At 45.6% G+C, this 19,119-nt stretch overlaps 1 protein-coding gene across 2 annotated transcripts in view; it reads left to right on the top strand.

Annotated features, from left to right (window-relative positions):
* Window positions 1-18,414, top strand: part of olfm2a (olfactomedin 2a) — a 90,548-nt gene extending 72,134 nt beyond the window's left edge. For both annotated transcript variants that reach the window (XM_031834202.1, XM_031834201.1), the window contains exons 3-6: window positions 11,337-11,492; window positions 12,988-13,207; window positions 14,135-14,241; window positions 17,182-18,414. In XM_031834202.1, coding sequence (XP_031690062.1) covers window positions 11,337-11,492; window positions 12,988-13,207; window positions 14,135-14,241; window positions 17,182-17,856 — 1,158 coding nt within the window. In that variant the 3' untranslated portion in view covers window positions 17,857-18,414. The remainder of the gene's footprint in view (window positions 1-11,336; window positions 11,493-12,987; window positions 13,208-14,134; window positions 14,242-17,181) is intronic.
* The last annotated feature ends 705 nt before the right edge of the window (window positions 18,415-19,119 follow it).

Here is a 19,119-nt window from a genome sequence, read left to right as displayed (position 1 = left end):
ATCTCTCTACACTCTCTACACCATCTCTCTACACTCTCTACACCATCTCTCTACACTTATACACTCTCTACACCATCTCTCTACACTCATACACTCTCTACAGCATCTCTCTACACTCTCTACACCATCTCTCTATACTCTCTACACTCTCTACACCATCTCTCTACACTCTCTACACCATCTCTCTACACTCTCTACACTCTCTACACCATCTCTCTACACTCTCTACACTCTCTACACCATCTCTCCACACCCAAACACTCTCTACACTCTCTACACCATCTCTCTACACTCTCTACACCATCTCTCCACACTCATACACTCTTTACACCATCTCTCTACTCTCTACACTCTCTACACCATCTCTCTATTCTCTCTACACTCTCTACACCATCTCTCTACACTCTACACCATCTCTCTATACTCTCTACACTCTCTACACCATCTCTCTACACTCTCTACACCATCTCTCCACACTCTACACCATCTCTCCACACTCATACACTCTCTACACCATCTCTCTACACTCTCTACACCATCTCTCTACACTCATACACTCTCTACACCATCTCTCCACACTCATACACCCTTTACACCATCTCTCCACACTCATGCATCCTTTACACCATCTCTCTACACTCTCTACACTCTCTACACATTCTCTCTACACTCTCTACACCATCTCTCTACACCATCTCTCTACACCATCTCTCTACACCATCTCTCTACACTCTCATACACTCTCTACACCATCTCTCTACACTCATTTCTGCTTATTTATTTTCCCTTGTGTACCATTTGTACATTGTTACAACACTGTATTTATATATAATATGACATTTGTAATGTCTTTATTGTTTTGAAACTTCTGTATGTGTAATGTTTACTCTTAATTGTTATTGGTTATTTCACTCTTGTATATTATCTACCTCACTTGCTTTGGCAATGTTAACACATGTTTCCCATGCCAATAAAGCTCTTGAATTTAATTTTGAGAGAGAGAGAGAGAGAGAGAGAGAGAGAGAGAGAGAGAGAGAGAGAGAGAGAGAGAGAGAGAGAGAGAGAGAGAGAGAGAGAGAGAGAGAGAGAGAGAGAGAGAGAGAGAGAGAGAGAGAGAGAGAGAGAGAGAGAGAGAGAGAGAGAGAGAGAGAGAGAGAGAGAGAGAGAGAGAGAGAGAGAGAGAGAGAGAGAGAGAGAGAGAGAGAGAGAGAGAGAGAGAGAGAGAGAGAGAGAGAGAGAGAGAGAGAGAGAGAGAGAGAGAGATGGTTGTTGACTCTGCTGTTCTGCAGTTGCATCGATCGAGAAATAGATGCTGAGAGCGCGTCAGTCTGACTCCATCTCTCCACCTCCTTCCCTCCTTCCTCAAAGAGACAGAGGTTTCAGTGGTTGTATTGTGGCTAATAATTTGGCTTGCTGAGTGAGACTTCTCATAGACACATCTCCAGCTCTACGTACTAGACCACTGGAGCCTGGCAGGAGGCAGTATTGAGTTAGGGCTGGTGAGGGAAGTCCATTGGTGAGAAAAAGATAGAGGGAGAGAGAGAGAGAGAGAGATGGGAAGGTCGACATTGATATGGTGCTGAGAGAAGAGGAGAGCTGAGGTAAATTGAGATGCTGAATGGGCTGTGAAAGCCTCAGTGGATCAATGAGACACCTGAATTCTCTGATCTCATTCACACTGATAGCCATCTTTTCCCCTTCCTCTCACGCTGTGTGTCTCCTCCGCTCAGGTTTTTGACTGACACACACACACACACACATTTGTGCCCACACACACACACACACTTTTTTGACGAATACACAAACGTGTGTGGGGGCATGGTGTATGTGCGCTTGTAAGACAGCAGCTGTGAAGGACTACCGCTCCCATCTAATAAAGGCCAGACTACTGAGGACACCTGAGGTTCTGTCTGTGAGCCGCCTGCCCAGCATACCATAGAGCCTAGCAGAGGAGGAGGAGGTGGGCTGAATGGAGCCACTCTGTCATCCAATATCACATCCTCTTTTAAAACGCACTAGACCTGATCTTCACCTCAGACAGCCAAGGATATGCTAACAATGTACCGTACAAAGTTCAATTCTATCCAGAGATGGTAAAATACCACAATAAAATGCCACAATATCTAGCATCATTTGTAAGGTGGGATGGGTTGAGGAGAGCTGAAGGATGGGACTGGATAGTCTTTAGAGATAGATGGGAGGGGTTGAGGAGAGCTGAATGATAGGACTGGATAGTCTTTAGAGATATATGGGAGGGGTTGAGGAGAGCTGAAGGATGGGACTGGATAGTCTTTAGAGATAGATGGGATGGGTTGAGGAGAGCTGAAGGATAGGACTGGATAGTCTTTAGAGATATATGGGAGGGGTTGAGGAGAGCTGAAGAATGGGACTGGATAGTCTTTAGAGATAGATGGGATGGGTTGAGGAGAGCTGAAGGATAGGACTGGATAGTCTTTAGAGATAGATGGGAGGGGTTGAGGAGAGCTGAAGGATGGGACTGGATAGTCTTTAGAGATAGATGGGAGGGATTGAGGAGAGCTGAAGGATGGGATGGGATAGTCTTTAGAGATAGATGGGAGGGGATGAGGGTAGCTGAAGGATGGGACTGGATAGTCTTTAGAGATAGATGAGAGGGGTTGAGGAGAGCTGAAGGATGGGACTGGATAGTCTTTAGAGATAGATGGGAGGGGTTGAGGGTAGTTGAAGGATGGGACTGGATAGTCTTTAGAGATAGATGGGAGGGGTTGAGGAGAGCTGAAGGATGGGACTGGATAGTCTTTAGAGATAGATGGGAGGGGTTGAGGGTAGGCTGGGACTGGATAGTCTTTAGAGATAGATGGGATGGGTTGAGGAGAGCTGAAGGATAGGACTGGATAGTCTTTAGAGATATATGGGAGGGGTTGAGGAGAGCTGAAGAATGGGACTGGATAGTCTTTAGAGATAGATGGGATGGGTTGAGGAGAGCTGAAGGATAGGACTGGATAGTCTTTAGAGATAGATGGGAGGGGTTGAGGAGAGCTGAAGGATGGGACTGGATAGTCTTTAGAGATAGATGGGAGGGGATGAGGGTAGCTGAAGGATGGGACTGGATAGTCTTTAGAGATAGATGAGAGGGGTTGAGGAGAGCTGAAGGATGGGACTGGATAGTCTTTAGAGATAGATGGGAGGGGTTGAGGGTAGTTGAAGGATGGGACTGGATAGTCTTTAGAGATAGATGGGAGGGGTTGAGGAGAGCTGAAGGATGGGACTGGATAGTCTTTAGAGATAGATGGGAGGGGTTGAGGGTAGGCTGGGACTGGATAGTCTTTAGAGATAGATGAGTGGTTGAAGAGAGCTGAAGGATGGGACTGGATAGTCTTTAGAGATAGATGGGAGTGGTTGAGGAGAGCTGAAGGATGGGACTGGATAGTCTTTAGAGATAGATGGGAGTGGTTGAGGAGAGCTGAAGGATGGGACTGGATAGTCTTTAGAGATAGATGGGAGGGGTTGAGGAGAGCTGAAGGATGGGACTGGATAGTCTTTAGAGATAGATGGGAGGGGTTGAGGAGAGCTGAAGGATGGGAGTGGATAGTCTTTAGAGATAGATGGGAGGGGTTGAGGAGAGCTGAAGGATGGGACTGGATAGTCTTTAGAGATAGATGGGAGGGGATGAGGGTAGCTGAAGGATGGGACTGGATAGTCTTTAGAGATAGATGAGAGGGGTTGAGGAGAGCTGAAGGATGGGACTGGATAGTCTTTAGAGATAGATGGGAGGGGTTGAGGGTAGGCTGGGACTGGATAGTCTTTAGAGATAGATGAGTGGTTGAAGAGAGCTGAAGGATGGGACTGGATAGTCTTTAGAGATAGATGGGAGTGGTTGAGGAGAGCTGAAGGATGGGACTGGATAGTCTTTAGAGATAGATGGGAGTGGTTGAGGAGAGCTGAAGGATGGGACTGGATAGTCTTTAGAGATAGATGGGAGGGGTTGAGGAGAGCTGAAGGATGGGACTGGATAGTCTTTAGAGATAGATGGGAGGGGTTGAGGAGAGCTGAAGGATGGGAGTGGATAGTCTTTAGAGATAGATGGGAGGGGTTGAGGGTAGGCTGGGACTGGATAGTCTTTAGAGATAGATGAGTGGTTGAAGAGAGCTGAAGGATGGGACTGGATAGTCTTTAGAGATAGATGGGAGTGGTTGAGGAGAGCTGAAGGATGGGACTGGATAGTCTTTAGAGATAGATGGGAGGGGTTGAGGGTAGGCTGGGACTGGATAGTCTTTAGAGATAGATGGGAGGGGTTGAGGAGAGCTGAAGGATGGGACTGGATAGTCTTTAGAGATAGATGGGAGGGGTTGAGGGTAGGCTGGGACTGGATAGTCTTTAGAGATAGATGGGAGGGGTTGAGGGTAGGCTGGGACTGGATAGTCTTTAGAGATAGATGAGAGGGGTTGAGGAGAACTGAAGGATGGGACTGGATAGTCTTTAGAGATAGATGGGAGGGGTTGAGGGTAGCTGAAGGCTGGGACTGGATAGTCTTTAGAGATAGATGGGAGGGGTTGAGGAGAGCTGAAGGATGGGACTAGATAGTCTATAGAGATAGATGGGAGGGGTTGAGGGTAGGCTGGGACTGGATAGTCTTTAGAGATAGATGGGAGGGGTTGAGGAGAGCTGAAGGATGGGACTGGATAGTCTTTAGAGATAGATGGGAGGGGTTGAGGGTAGCTGAAGGCTGGGACTGGATAGTCTTTAGAGATAGATGGGAGGGGTTGAGGGTAGCTGAAGGATGGGAGTAAAAACAAACAAAAGTAACTATTGTATGATATACTGTGTCCATAAAATGTATATAGTATGTACAGTACCATTCAAAAGTTTGGACACACCTTCTCATTCCAGGGTTTTTCTATAGTTGTACTATTTTCTACAGTGTAGAATAAGACATCAAAACTATGAAATAACACATATGTAATCATGTAGTAACCAAAAAAAGTGTTCAATCCAAATATATTTTTGATATACAGTATATATTCTTTGCCGTGATGACTCCCTTTGCCTTGATGACAGCTTTGTAGACTTTTGGCATTCTCCCAAGCAGCTTCATGAGGTAGTCACCTGGAATGCATTCCAATTAACAGGTGTGCCTTGTTCATTGAAATACAATAATAATTATTATAATAATAACTCCATCTGACTGTTGAGTAATCTCCTCTTATGCACTCTGGACATGCATGTACCCAACTCACTAACTTGATCATCAGGTCCTAATGGCCTGGTACTCAGGACTCTGTTGTCCCTCTAACCACTAACATCAATGCAAATGCATTCAAAAGTTACATCAAACACTTATATTTAAAACAGTCCCATGCTTTTAAAACTCATGATCAATTTGAACAGCAGGTTGAAACTGAGTGCTCGTTGTGCTCGTTGTGGATGTTGTTTCAAAGCCGAACCCATCAAAATTGACTTTCTAAGGTGTTGATTCATTCATAACGCCCATACTATTAGAGCTTGTGAATACCATAGGCCTATATATGAAATAATATATGACATAATTAAATTAACGATTGTGCAATACATAGCCAATACTCCAAAATTCTCCAAATTCTAGTAATCATCTTTGAGTTTTGACTGTAGTATTATGCATACTGGATGGTCTGGTTACCTTATGCTACACTCCAAAATGTCTATCCATTAATCTGGGAGAGAACGTATAGGCCTAGGCGATGCTATTGGTTAATTGATTGTGCAGGGTGGCTTCCAGAGTTAGCCTACAATTATAGTGAATTTGTATTTGATTTGGAATAGCATAGTAATAGGGCCTTTTTTACATGTTCATAATGAATAGGCTGACACATTACCTTTAGCTAGAGAATATCTCACCACAGTGCATTTCCTTCTCCTCCTCTCGCTCCTTCATTCCTTCTATATGCAATCCTGTGTGAAAGCAGAGTTTTGATGGTTGCCACTAATAAGAGGAGGATGAAATTATGATCACTAGATGAGAGAACAGCGCGTGCAGCCTGAGGCAAAGAACAAAGCTCAAGTTCTTTTTGCAACTTTCTCAAATCATCAATAGCCTGTTGTCGCATCATGCAGCCCATATTTGTTTTGATTTAAGACATTCTAAGGTTTGTATCACTCACAGCTAAAGTTGCCAAATAACTCTAAATCTAGCATATGTCTACTGTAGCAAATTATCATTTTTACGCTCAAGATAGCCACTTCATATGCCCACTGGATATCCGTTCTATTGTATTCAGCTAAGTTCAATTATATTCTTCATACTATATGTCACGTAATCTCAAGGTGGGTGGAATCAGGTTCAGAGAGCAGGCTAAGTGATTTGACAGTTTAATTCTCCGGCAATCCAAACAACACGGTCAACCCAACATACAGGGTGAATAATCCAACACAGGATCAAAAATAGACCGGAGAAATAACACACACGTACTCCACCAAAATACATGAAATACAAACAATCCCGCACAAAACAAGGGCGGGACAACCTAATACATATAAGGACGTTAATTAAACTAAAATACACACAGGTGAAACTAATAAGACAAAACCAACAGACAAACGAAAAAGGGATCGGTGGTGGCTAGTAGGACGGCGACGACGACCGCCGAGCACCGCCCGAACAGGCAGGAGAGCCAACTTCGGCGGAAGTCGTGACAGTATAATATCATATAATATAAAATAATGACATGGGACTTACAGTTGAAGTCGGAAGTTTACATACACTTAGGTTGGAGTCATTAAAACTAGTTTTTTAACTACTCCACAAATGTCTTGTTAACGAACTATAGTTTTGGCAAGTCAGTTAGGACATCTACTTTGTGCATGACACAAGTCATTTTTCCAGCAATTGTTTACAGACAGATTACTTCACTTCATAATTCACTGTATCACAATTCCAGTGGGTCAGAAGATTACATACACTAAGTTGACTGTGCCTTTAAACAGCTTGGAAAATTCCAGAAAATTATGTCATGGCTTTAGAAGCTTCTGATAGGCCAATTGACATCATTTGAGTCAATTGGAGGTGTACCTCTGGATGTATTTAAAGGCCTACCTTCAAACTCAGTGCCTCTTTGCTTGACATCATGGGAAAATCAAAAGAAATCAGCCGACCACAGAAAAAACATTGTAGACCTCCACAAGTCTGGTTCATCCTTGGGAGCAATTTCCAAACGCCTGAAGGTACCACGATCATCTGTACAAACAATAGTACGCAAGTATAAACACCATGGGACCACGCAGCCATCATACCGCTCAGGAAGGAGACGCGTTCGTAGAGATTCGTTCCTAGGCGCGTTCCTGTCTCCTAGAGATGAACGTACTTTGGTGCGAAAAGTGCAAATCAATCCCAGAACAACAGCAAAGGACCTTGTGGAGTTGCTGGAGGAAACATGTACAAACGTTTCTATATCCCCAGTCCTATATAACGAGTCCTATATTGACACAACCTGAAAGGCCGCTCAGCCATGAAGAAGCCACTGCTCCAAAACCGCCATAAAAAAGCCAGACTACGGTTTGCAACTGCACATGGGAACAAAGATCGTACTTTTTGAGAAATGTCCTCTGGTCTGATGAAACAAAAATAGAAGTGTTTGGCCATAATGACCATCGTTATGTTTGGAGGAAAAAAGGGGAGGCTTGCAAGCTGAAGAACACCATTCCAATCGTGAAGCATGGAGGTGACAGTATCATGTTGTAGGGATGCTTTGCTGCAGGAGGGACTTGTGCGCTTCACAAAATAGATGGCATCATGACGAAGGAACATTATGTGGATATATTGAAGCAACATCTCAAGACAAGTTAAAGCTTGGAAGTTAAAGCTTGGTCTCAAATGGGTCTTCCAAATGGACAATGAGCCCAAGCATACTTCCAAAGTTGTGGCAAAATGTCTTAAGGACAACAAAGTCAAGGTATTGGAGTGTCCATCACAAAGCCCTGACCTAAATCCTATAGAAAATTTGTGGGCAGAACTGAAAAAGCGTGTGCGAGCAAGGAGGCCTACAAATCCCATTCAGTTACACCAGCTCTGTCAGGAGGAATGGGCCAAAATTCACCCAACGTATTGTGGGAAGCTTGTGGAAGGCTACCTGAAACGTTTGACCCAAGTTAAACAATTTAAAGGCAATGCTACCAAATACTAATTGAGTGTATGTAAACTTCTGACCCACAGGGAATGTGATGAAAGAAATAAAAGCTGAAATATATCATTCTCTCTACTATTATTCTGACAGACATTTAAACAGACTGGCGGACTAACATTTAAACAGACAGACAGACAGACAGACAGACAGACAGACAGACAGACAGACAGACTAACATTGAAACAGACACATTTAAACAGACAGACATTTAAACAGACAGACGGACTAACATTTAAACAGACATACTAACATTTAAACAGACAGACAGACAGACTAACATTTAAACAGACACATTTAAACAGACTGATATTTAAACAGACATTTAAACAGACAGACAGAAAGACAGACTAATATTTAAACAGACAGGCATACAGACTAACATTTAAACAGACAGACATTTAAACAGACTAACATTTAAACAGACTAACATTTAAACAGACAGACATTTAAACAGCATTTTTCACCTCCCTCAGTGTGATAAGGAGGAGATATGGAGCAGCATGACTCATTGTGCTGGACCGCCAGACAGCAGAAGCAGATTGGACTAGAACATGTATCTAAACCAGCCAGGAGAAGGAATATGGAACTAGCTAGCAGTCTGTGGTTAGTGTTAGCTAATGTTAGTGTTACCTCAAAGCCTCTCTGGGGATGGAGCTACCTGTCTGTCACACCTGCCAGGACACAGTGTGTCTACACAGTCGGAGGCTTCATAATACATACTACATGACCAAAAGTATGTGAACACCTGTTCATTGAATGTCTCATTCCAAAATCATGGGCATTAATATGGATTTGGTCTCCCCTTTGCTGCTATAACAGCCTCCACTATCCTGGGAAGGCTTTCAATGGATGTTGGACATTGTTGCAGGGACTTGCTTCCATTCAACCACAAGAGCATTAGTGAGGTCGGGCACTGATGTTGGGCGATTAGGCCTGGCTCGCAGTCGGTATTCCATTTCATCCCAAAGGTGTTCGAGGGAGTTGAGGTCAGGGCTCTGTTCAGGCCAGTCAAGTTCTTCCACACCAATCTCAACAAACCATTTCTTTATGGACCTCGCTTTATGCATGGGGGAATTGCCATGCTGAAACAGGAAAGTATCTTCCCCAAACTGTTGCCACAAAGTTGGAAGCATAAAATCGTCTAGATTCTAGAATGTCATTGTATGTTCTAGCATTAAGATTTCCCTTCACTGGAACTAAGGGGCCTAGCTACCACCCCAGATCACTATTCCTCCTCCACCAAACGTTACATTTGGCGGTATGTATTGGGGCAGGTAGCATTCGCCAAACCCAGACCTGTCCATTGGACTACCAGATGGTGAGGCATCACTCCAGAGAACAGGTGATCTTAGACTTGTGTGGGGCTGCTCGGCCATGGAAACCCACTTCATGAAGCCCCCTGACGAACAGTTCTTGTGCTGATGTTGCTCCCAGAGGCAGTTTGGAACTCTGTAGGGAGTGTTGCAAACAAGGACAGATGATTTTGTGCTCCTAGACATTTCCACCTCACAATAACAGCACTTTCATTTATCTGTTATTTTACCAGGTAAGTTGCCTGAGAACACGTTCTCATTTACAGCAACGACCCGGGGAATAGTTACAGGGGAGAGAGATGAATGAACCAATTCTAAACTGGGGATTATTAGGTGACTGGTTTGAGAGCCAGATTGGGAATTTAGCCAGGACACCAGGGTTAACACCCCTACTCTTATGATACGTGCCATGGGATCTTCAATGACCTCAGAGAGTCAGGAGTCAGGACACCCTTTTAACGTCCCACCCGAAAGACAGCACCCTACACAGGGCAATGGGGGATTGGCCCTGGGGGATTGGGATATTTTTTAGACCAGAGGAAAGAGTGCCTCCTACGTGCCCTCCAACACCACTTCCAGCAGCATCTGGTCTCCCATCCAGGGACTGACCAAGACCAACCCTGCTTAGCTTCAGAAGTAAGCCAGCAGTGGTATGCAGGGTGGTATGCTGCTGGCCCACTTACAGTTGAATGGCTCTAGCAGGACAGAAATTTGACGAACTTGCTTGTTGGAAAGGTGGCATCCTATGACGGTGCCACGTTGAAAGTCACTGAGCTCTTCAGTAAGGCAATTCCACTGCCAATGCTTGTCTATGGAGATTGCATGGCTCTGTGCTCAGATGTGGCTGAAATAACTAAATCCACTAATCATACTTTTGTATATATAGTGTAATTCATGTACAGTACATACTTTAATACACAAATTGAATGAACTACACACTCCATAATAATTCATGTACATAAATTAATACACAAATGAATATTTCATTCTGTTAATTAGTTACAGTACATAAGGTTTGGCCAGTTGAACCCTGGCCAGTATGTGTGTGGGAGAGTGGGTGTAGTGTGTGGGTGGAATAGAGCAGTAGCAGAGTGTGTAGTGAGTGGGTGGATCCAGTGGGAGGATGTCTCAGTGGGTGGGCTGGACAGCTGGTGGTGGGAGGAGGAAGACACAACTAACTTCAGATAAGAGGAAGTGAAGGCAAAGTGCTGTTGGGAGTACGGCACAGCACACTCATTGTAATAAAAAGGAAAACACAAGCCACTGAATAAACATGTCATTTAGTGTGTGTGTCTGACTGCGTGTGTCTGTCTGTGAGTCTGTGTGTCTGATTCCGGGTGGGTCTGACTCTAGCCCCATTAATATATGGTGCTAACATGGGTCCGTCCTGATCTTGTCTACATACTGATTGTGCCCACATGTCCAGAAATGTGTCTACACATGGTATTATAATGTGTCTGTTATCCGTCTGCATTGTCACAAGAGTTCCTGGTCCCTTCATTTATGCAAATGATTTCACAGCTATTCCTTCAAAATAACATTTATTTATTGTAAGACACATATTGATGTCGTCAGTCAATGGTGCCACCTCTCAATGATTTGAGAGGGAGGAATAATGATGATTTAAATGGTTTCTTTGTACAGATCGGTCTACGCTAGTAAGATATCCAGACACAATGTGTGTCTGACTACCTCTGGAGTTGGGCAGGATGATCTGTGTCTTTTGAGTGTCTACACCTGTCAAAAAATGTGGGCACAATCGGGAATGTGGACAAGATCAGGACAAAGGACTCAAGTTAGAACCAGGTATAAACAGGGCTTCTGTATCTATCTATCTGTCTGTCTGTGCGTCTGTGCGTCTAACAGCATGTGTGTGTTTGACTGACAGGTCCAGAACATCACCCAGTCCATGGAGTTGCTGGACCTGCGGACCAACAGGGACCTTCAGTATGTGAGGAACACAGAGAGCCTGATGAAGACTGTAGACGTCAAGCTGAAGACTGCCTCAGACAACCCCCGAAGCCTCAACCCCAAGAGCTTACAGGTAACGCACATGACATGCGTGCATGTGTCCTATTCATCTGTACTGAAAAACAATCACACAGGTTTCTACATGAAGCATATTTCTAAACTGTGTATGTGAACTTTCTAATAAGAACTGTCTATAGGAACATCCTGGACTCTAGCACAGGCTTTATAACGTATACTTAGAGCTTCCTCTACATCACAACACATAATGACACACTAACACTCACATAGCTTATCTTCATCTGCTATTTCAGTGTAATTGAGTCATGTACAGGAGGCAATTTGAGCACAATCAAATGTACCTGCATTATTAAAACCCTACTCCCAAGTGAAAGTGTTTTTCTCTCTCTCTCTCTCTCTCGCTCTCTCTCCCCCTCTCTCTCTCTCTCTCTCTTAGTTAACAGCCATATATATTCACATTTATCTAACCCTTATCTTCCTACAAGCGGAATCTCAGGCTCCATTATCAGACTGCGTTTCTGTCTTGCTGTCAGCTGGTCCTTCTCACGCGTTTCTTACACTCTGCGGATATTAGATGGACCATAAAATGGTTTGATTAAAAGATTCTTTGATAAATGCCTAATGCATAAAGCCTGATTTACTGCTGGGACTCTGCACGGCAACAGGGATGAGCCTAAGGGATTGGCCCTGTCGGTGTTTCTCTCTCAACACGTTTTACTATTAAAGTCCCTGCAATGTTTACAAAATCCCCCCCATTCATCAATACATCTTAACATCACTAGCATATGCCAAGTCATGCACATTCCAATAGCTTTCCAAGTGTGAATAAATGCTCGTTCACAATCCAATGGGTCCAGAACAAACTGCGTGAGTCTAAAAGCTGCATTTGACTTTCTGTGAGACAGCCTGATGAATGTGTGGGGCTCAACGTCGCCGATGGCAGGGCACGGGAGATTAACGAGAGGGAATTTTCGCGGCTCGAATGGGGGAAAATGAGATTTATAATGTGGCGCTGTGGGGCTGAGAGCTGCTCCATCACCAGATTTACGATAAACCTTAACAAGGAGAAAACAGCCCCCCCTGTGGTGGACTAGGTTTATTGATGTGCCTGCTGCTCCTAACAGCCTCACAGCACAGGACTGCATCCACGCACCATAGCAGGCTACCTCTCCTCTCCTGCTGCCCCCTTCATCAATACACCACTGGCCTATGAGAAATCAGCCCCACCACCTCCCTGACAGCAGATCAGTCATGGATGTGGAGCTGAGGCTAGGATAGGATAGATGGCGTAGGTCCCCGGATGAGGAAGAATGCATTGGAGAATGAAACAATAGAGTCCAGGATCAACAATGTGTATGAAAACATATTTGGGGATTCATCATGAGAACGGTAACTAGTTCTGACATTGGAATGCAGTCGGTACCAGCACGCACACAAATCTGCCCTTCTGTTTGCTATGAGTGTGGCTCCTCTCTCTCACTCCTCTTCCTACTGTTTTTCTAATTTTCCTCTTTGTCACCCCTCTCTCCCTCTCTCCATCCAACCCGCAGGAGTTGAAGGACAAGGTGACCCAGCTGCTCCCCCTACTGCCGGTGTTGGAGCAGTACAAGACGGACGCCCGTCAGATCAGCCGGGTGAGGGAGGAGGTGAGGAACCTGTCGCTGGTGCTCATGGCCATCCAGGAGGAGATGGGAGCCTACGACTACGAGGAGCTGAGACACAGGGTCCTGCTGCTGGAGACCAGACTCCACTCCTGCATGCAGAAACTGGGTGAGGAGGGTGGAGGGGGGGGTTTGGTGTCCGTGGAGATCCATAAATATCCATAAAGGTAAAGATCCAAGATGACATTATACTGATAGAAAGATGCTGACATGCCAACAGCATTGAATGTCTCCTGGCTTGTCATGGACTACTCTACTATGACTGGTTGGAGGTAGTCTTCGTGTACATAATATAATACTGTGAGGGCTATTCACATTGACGAGGCAATGTAAGGAAAACCTAATACAGATCATTTGGAATATGTTCAGGCTAAACGTATTTGTTCACAACCTGAGATGCTGTTGGATTTAGAATAACATTTTCTCAATGAATAGTCAAGCAGTGCTCTCTGAAAGCACTATTATAAAAACCAGAGTTCATAGGTTGCCACCTTTCCACCAGAGTACGATCACCAAGAGCAATGTGAAATGTAGCTACAGTAGCTGAGACGCAGGCGATTAATGGTCAACATTCTAGTGATGTTCATGTTCAGTACTAGTATTAAGCTGGATAAATGATCCAGTAATGGCCTAGAGATGCCCAGATAAAGTATCATTCTCATGTAATATGTGGAGCTAAACTGATGATTTTTACAAAATCCTGCATATATAAACTGATGATTTAACAGAAAAAGGGATTGCAGCTGAAATGTTGCCTTTAGCTGTTTAATATTTCATGATATTCTCTCTGTGTGTGTGTGTGTGTGTGTGTGTGTGTGTGTGTGTGTGTGTGTGTGTGTGTGTGTGTGTGTGTGTGTGTGTGTGTGTGTGTGTGTGTGTGTGTGTGTGTGTGTGTGTGTGTGTGTGTGTGTGTGTGTGTGTGTGTGTGTGTGTGTGTGTGTGTGTGTGTGCGTGCGTGCGTGCGTGCGTGCGTGCGTGCGTGCGTGCGTGCGTGCGTGCGTGCGCGCGTGCGTGCGCGCGTGCGTGTGTGTTGCAGGCTGTGGGAAGTTGACCGGCGTCAGTAACCCCATCACCATCCGTGCGTCAGGGTCAAGATTCGGCTCCTGGATGACTGACACCATGATCCCTAGTTCAGACAACCGGGTAAGTTTTCCACATGAACGCCATGCACGAACACACACGTTGGATTCACTACCTTTGTGGGGACCAAAACATTGATTCCCATTCAAAATCCTACTTACTCTAACCCCTAAACCTAACCCCAACCCTTAACCTAACCTTAACCCTTACCTTAACCCCTAAAACTAAACCTAACCCTAACCCTAATTATAATCCTTAAACCTAAAAAAGCCCTTTTCCTTGTGGGGACCGGCAAAATGTCCCCACTCAGAATTGGCCTTGTTTTACTATCCTTGTGAGGTCTTCTGGTCACCAGAAGGATAGTAAACACCAAACCACACACACACACACTGACTCCTGACCCCCAAAACAAAGTGTATCACATGGCTTAGACTACAGCTCCACAGGACCCTCACAGGGGGGTTGTATGCTGTAATGCTACTTTGGTGACAGACTATTTTGCCTACAGTCTGTCAGACTCCTGAGAGTCACTGAGAGCTGAGTCACTGATGGATGGCAGCCCTCCCTCCTCTCTCTCCCTCACTCCCTCCCTCCCTCCTGTCCCACCCCGTCACAGCCACAGTACGCCTGCTGATTAATCATTCTGTCATGGGTGAAGAAATGAACGAGTTGTTTCAGCAGAAGTTTCTCCAATCACCTGGGTAATTACCAGCAGTGTGACTGCCAGCCGAGCAGCAGAGACTGAGACAAGGCTGAGAGCCTGGACACAGATGATATAGTAATGGGTTTTCCTAATTGGAGATGACATGTGGTCGCACGTTAACAAGACCCTCTGGTGTAGAGTGGAGAGGAAAGGAGAGGATAGGAGAGGAGAGGGAGGACAGGGGAAGAGGAGAGGGAGGACAGGGAGTGGTAGAAGGGAAGAGGAGAGAGGAGAGGAGAGAGGAGAGAGGAGGAGAGGAGAAGAGAAGAGAAGAGAAGAGGAGAGGAGAGGAGAGGAGAGGAGAGGAGAGGAGAGGAGAGGAGAGGAGAGGAGAGGAGAGGAGAGGAGAGGAGAGGAGAGGAGAGGAGAGGAGTGGTAGAAGAGGAGAGGAGAGGAGAGGAGAGGAGAGGAGAGGAGAGGAGAGGAGAGGAGAGGAGAGGAGAGGAGAGGAGAGGAGAGGAGAGGAGAGGAGAGGAGAGTGAGGACAGGGGAAGAGGAGAGGGAGGACAGGGGAAGAGGAGAGGGAGGACAGGGAGTGAGAGGAGAGGAGAGGAGAGGAGAGGAGAGGAGAGGAGAGGAGAGGAGAGGAGAGGAGAGGAGAGGAGAGGAGAGGAGAGGAGAGGAGAGGAGAGGAGAGGAGAGGAGAGAGAGGAGGATGGTAGAAGGGAAGAGGAGAGGAAGAAAAGGTGGAAGCGGAGGGAGGAGGAAGAGAGGGGAGGGGATGTGTGGAGGGGGAGAGGAATGGGGGATAGAAGAAATGAGGTAAGAGAGAGATGAGGGGAGGAGAGGACAGATGTTTTGTTCCGTGGGGGAAAAATGAAGATGGCCTTTCTCATCTAAACACTGTCATCATGTCCCAGACTAAATAGATGGAATGTTGTGTTGTAGGTCATCGTCTCCCCCATGCAGACTACTGTGTTTAATGATCACGTTGCTCACTGACATCGCGTTAGAATTCACATCAGTCACTGATCCTATAGCCCATATACTGTACATCCAAGGAGTATCACATTAACGCCCATATCCATCACTGTGATCACATTTGGGAGCGGAAATGTCATTGGCTCCTGAGAGTGAAATGTCATTTGCGCCATACTGCCTCCCAAATGCTACATGACAAAAAACCTCTCTCTCAGACATGCCTGTCTGCCTATGCGTGTCCCAACTAGGGCTCAAGCAAAGCGCCTCCATGCTCTAGGGACTCGTTTAACAGTGAGAACGGGAAATAATACTTAATGCTCCATAATCTTCCCTCCTCCATAATTCAGCTGCTATTCCAGCACCACCCCGGCTCCTGTCCTAACCCTCCCTCCCTCCCTCCGGGGATCAGCCTGAAAGCAAGTAGTTAGGCCCTAAATCCTTGCCTGATACATTAAGAGCAAAAAGTACATATGTGAGCTGACTGTGGTTTAATTGAATCAATTAATAGTGGAGAGGCCAGGGGATGAGTGGAGATTGGGTCATAAAGGGGGCTGATCTGTCAATGTCCTGATCCAGTCATTCTCAGTAGAGAGAGAAAAGACAGAAAGAGACGCTAAAAGGATTGATTTTCTGTAAGTGTGGACTGGAAAAGGACAGAGAGCAGAGAGCAGTGTGGTTGGCTGGGCTGACTGCAGAGCAGAGAATACAGACAACTTCTTCACTCTCACACACACACACACAGTGTACAGCTAACATTGTGGGGACACACAATTCCGTCCCATTCAAACTCCTCTTTTCCCTAACCACTAACCCTAACCCGAACTGTATTCTTACCCATCCCTAACCCTAACCTTATTTCTAACCCTAACCTTAACCCAAAAACTTAACCTTAACATTAACCTTAACCCTAAACCTTACCCTAGCTCCTAACCCTAACCCTAACCTTAAACCAAAAACCTAACCTTAACCCTAACCCTATCTCCTAACCTTTACCGTAACCCAAAAAACTAACCTTAACCCTAAACCCCCTAGAAATAGAATTTGACCTTGTGGGGACTAAAAAAATGTCCCCGGTTGGTCAAATTTTTGTTTGTGGGGACTTCTGAATAGTTAAACATGTCCACACACACACACGCACGCACACACACACAGGAGATCAATAGCACTGTACACACTGCACGTACACCACACAAACACACTCAAATGCACACACCTACACTCGCTCGTATGAACACACACACAATTTGCTCAGGGCACCGCCGTAGGCAGGTTATCCAGGAAGAAAGACCACACTGACACTCCATGCCTGAAGATCAGACACCTCTGATGTAATGGAGCACAACGTTATCACTACGTTTACATCCTCTCTGTCTCTCTAGGTGTGGTCCATGGATGGCTACTTTAAAGGTCGTCGTGTCCTGGAGTACCGCACCCTAAACGACTTCATGAAAGGCCAGAACTTCGTTCAGCACCTGCTGCCCCACCCCTGGGCGGGGACAGGCCATGTGGTCTACAACGGCTCCCTGTACTACAACAAGTACCAGAGCAACATCATCATCAAGTACCACTTCAGGTCCCGCAGTGTTCTGGTGCAGCGCAGTCTCAGTGGGGCCGGCTACAACAACACCTTCCCCTACTCCTGGGGAGGCTCCTCAGACATCGACCTGATGGCAGACGAGAACGGCCTGTGGGCCGTCTACACCACCATCCCCAACGCCGGCAATATCGTCATCAGCCGCCTGGAGCCGCAGAGCCTGGAGGTGCTGCAGACGTGGGACACAGGGTTCCCCAAGCGCAGCGCCGGAGAGTCTTTCATGATCTGTAGCACGCTGTACGTCACCAACTCCCACCTGGCCGGGGCTAAGATCTACTTCGCCTACTACACCAACTCCTCTAGCTACGAGTACACAGACATCCCCTTCCATAACCAGTACTCCCACATCTCCATGATGGACTATAACCCCAGGGAGAGGGTGCTGTACACCTGGAACAACGGACACCAGGTGCTCTACAACGTCACTCTGTTCCAGGTCGTTAAGACCGCTGGGGACTAGAGACACCAGGGGTGGCTGGTGTCACTTTACATCGGAGGACGGGCCTATTGTAATGGACGGAATGTAATGAATGGAACGATATCAAACAAGCATTCCATTGATTCCATTCCAGCCATTGCTATGAGCCGTCTTCCGTTCACAAGCCTCCAGAGACACCCAGAGCTAGCCTGGTCTAGCCTGGTCTCTGTTGTGCTGTCTTGACAACTCCTAGTGTGACATTGACCATATGTGTTGGAAAGATAGCACAGATCTGGGACCAGGCTAACCCAGAGGCAGAGTCAGACCGAACACACAACAAAACTATAATGCTGTTATGGAGGGGGGGGGGGGGGGGGGGGGGGGGGGCAGGCAGGCAGATGGACGGAAGGAGGCTTGGACTTTTTTAAAGCATTTCAATCTTCTCCATAGACCTCTGTTATTCATTTGGAGAAAAAAAATACACTCCGACAGCAAGGTCAGTAAATATATACAGACTTTCTGATTTCCTTTTCTGTGATGAGTAAGCATGGTTCTTTTTATTTGTGATGAGAAATAAATATCAACCTTTACCATTTCAAACGTTGTCCTTTATTGTGGCTCCTGCCTCTTGAGTAGAGTCTGTCCACCATTATTCTCTTTGAGAGATGAAATAGCTCATTTTTAAAATGGATTTTCATTATGAAAGCTCAATTTCCTTCAATAATCATCCTAACGGGACAGGAGAAACAACACTCAAAATAACATGTCCATCTTGAGCTCTCACTACCTGAAGATCTCAAAGTTTGAATACAGCCCCAACGTTGTTGTTTCCAAGGTGATCACTCTGTGAAAGAACAAGAGTGGTCATAAACAGTGTGGATGAAAAGGAAAGAGGTGTGAAGGGATTGGAGAGTGTGAGAGCGAGAGCGAGAGAGAGATATGAAAATTGTAAAGATAAATGTGACAACATTAGCATTGAGGCAGAGAACTGAGGTCCCAGGCAACACTGACACCAACTGTTGCTGATTGCGTTTGGCTCTCTCCATCTCTTTAAAAGTGCATAGCTCTTCTCCAGCCCCCGCTGCACTACAATGGACAGACAGACACACTCAGTATGACACCACCTGCATAAACAGTGACCTTTTCACTGTGTTCCAGTTCATTCAATGACACATAAAATCAAAACTCCCAACTAAATATTTTAAAAAACCCCTTGGCATTTCAGGTTTATCTCTGAAAGGCAGAGGAGTTTGGATAGAGACAATTTTATTTTCATTTTATTCATTTATACAGGTTGAGACGAAA

The sequence above is a fragment of the Oncorhynchus kisutch genome, linkage group LG10, assembly GCF_002021735.2.
Source record: "Oncorhynchus kisutch isolate 150728-3 linkage group LG10, Okis_V2, whole genome shotgun sequence".
NCBI lineage: Eukaryota > Metazoa > Chordata > Actinopteri > Salmoniformes > Salmonidae > Oncorhynchus > Oncorhynchus kisutch.
This window is presented reverse-complemented; position numbering and strand designations above follow the sequence as displayed.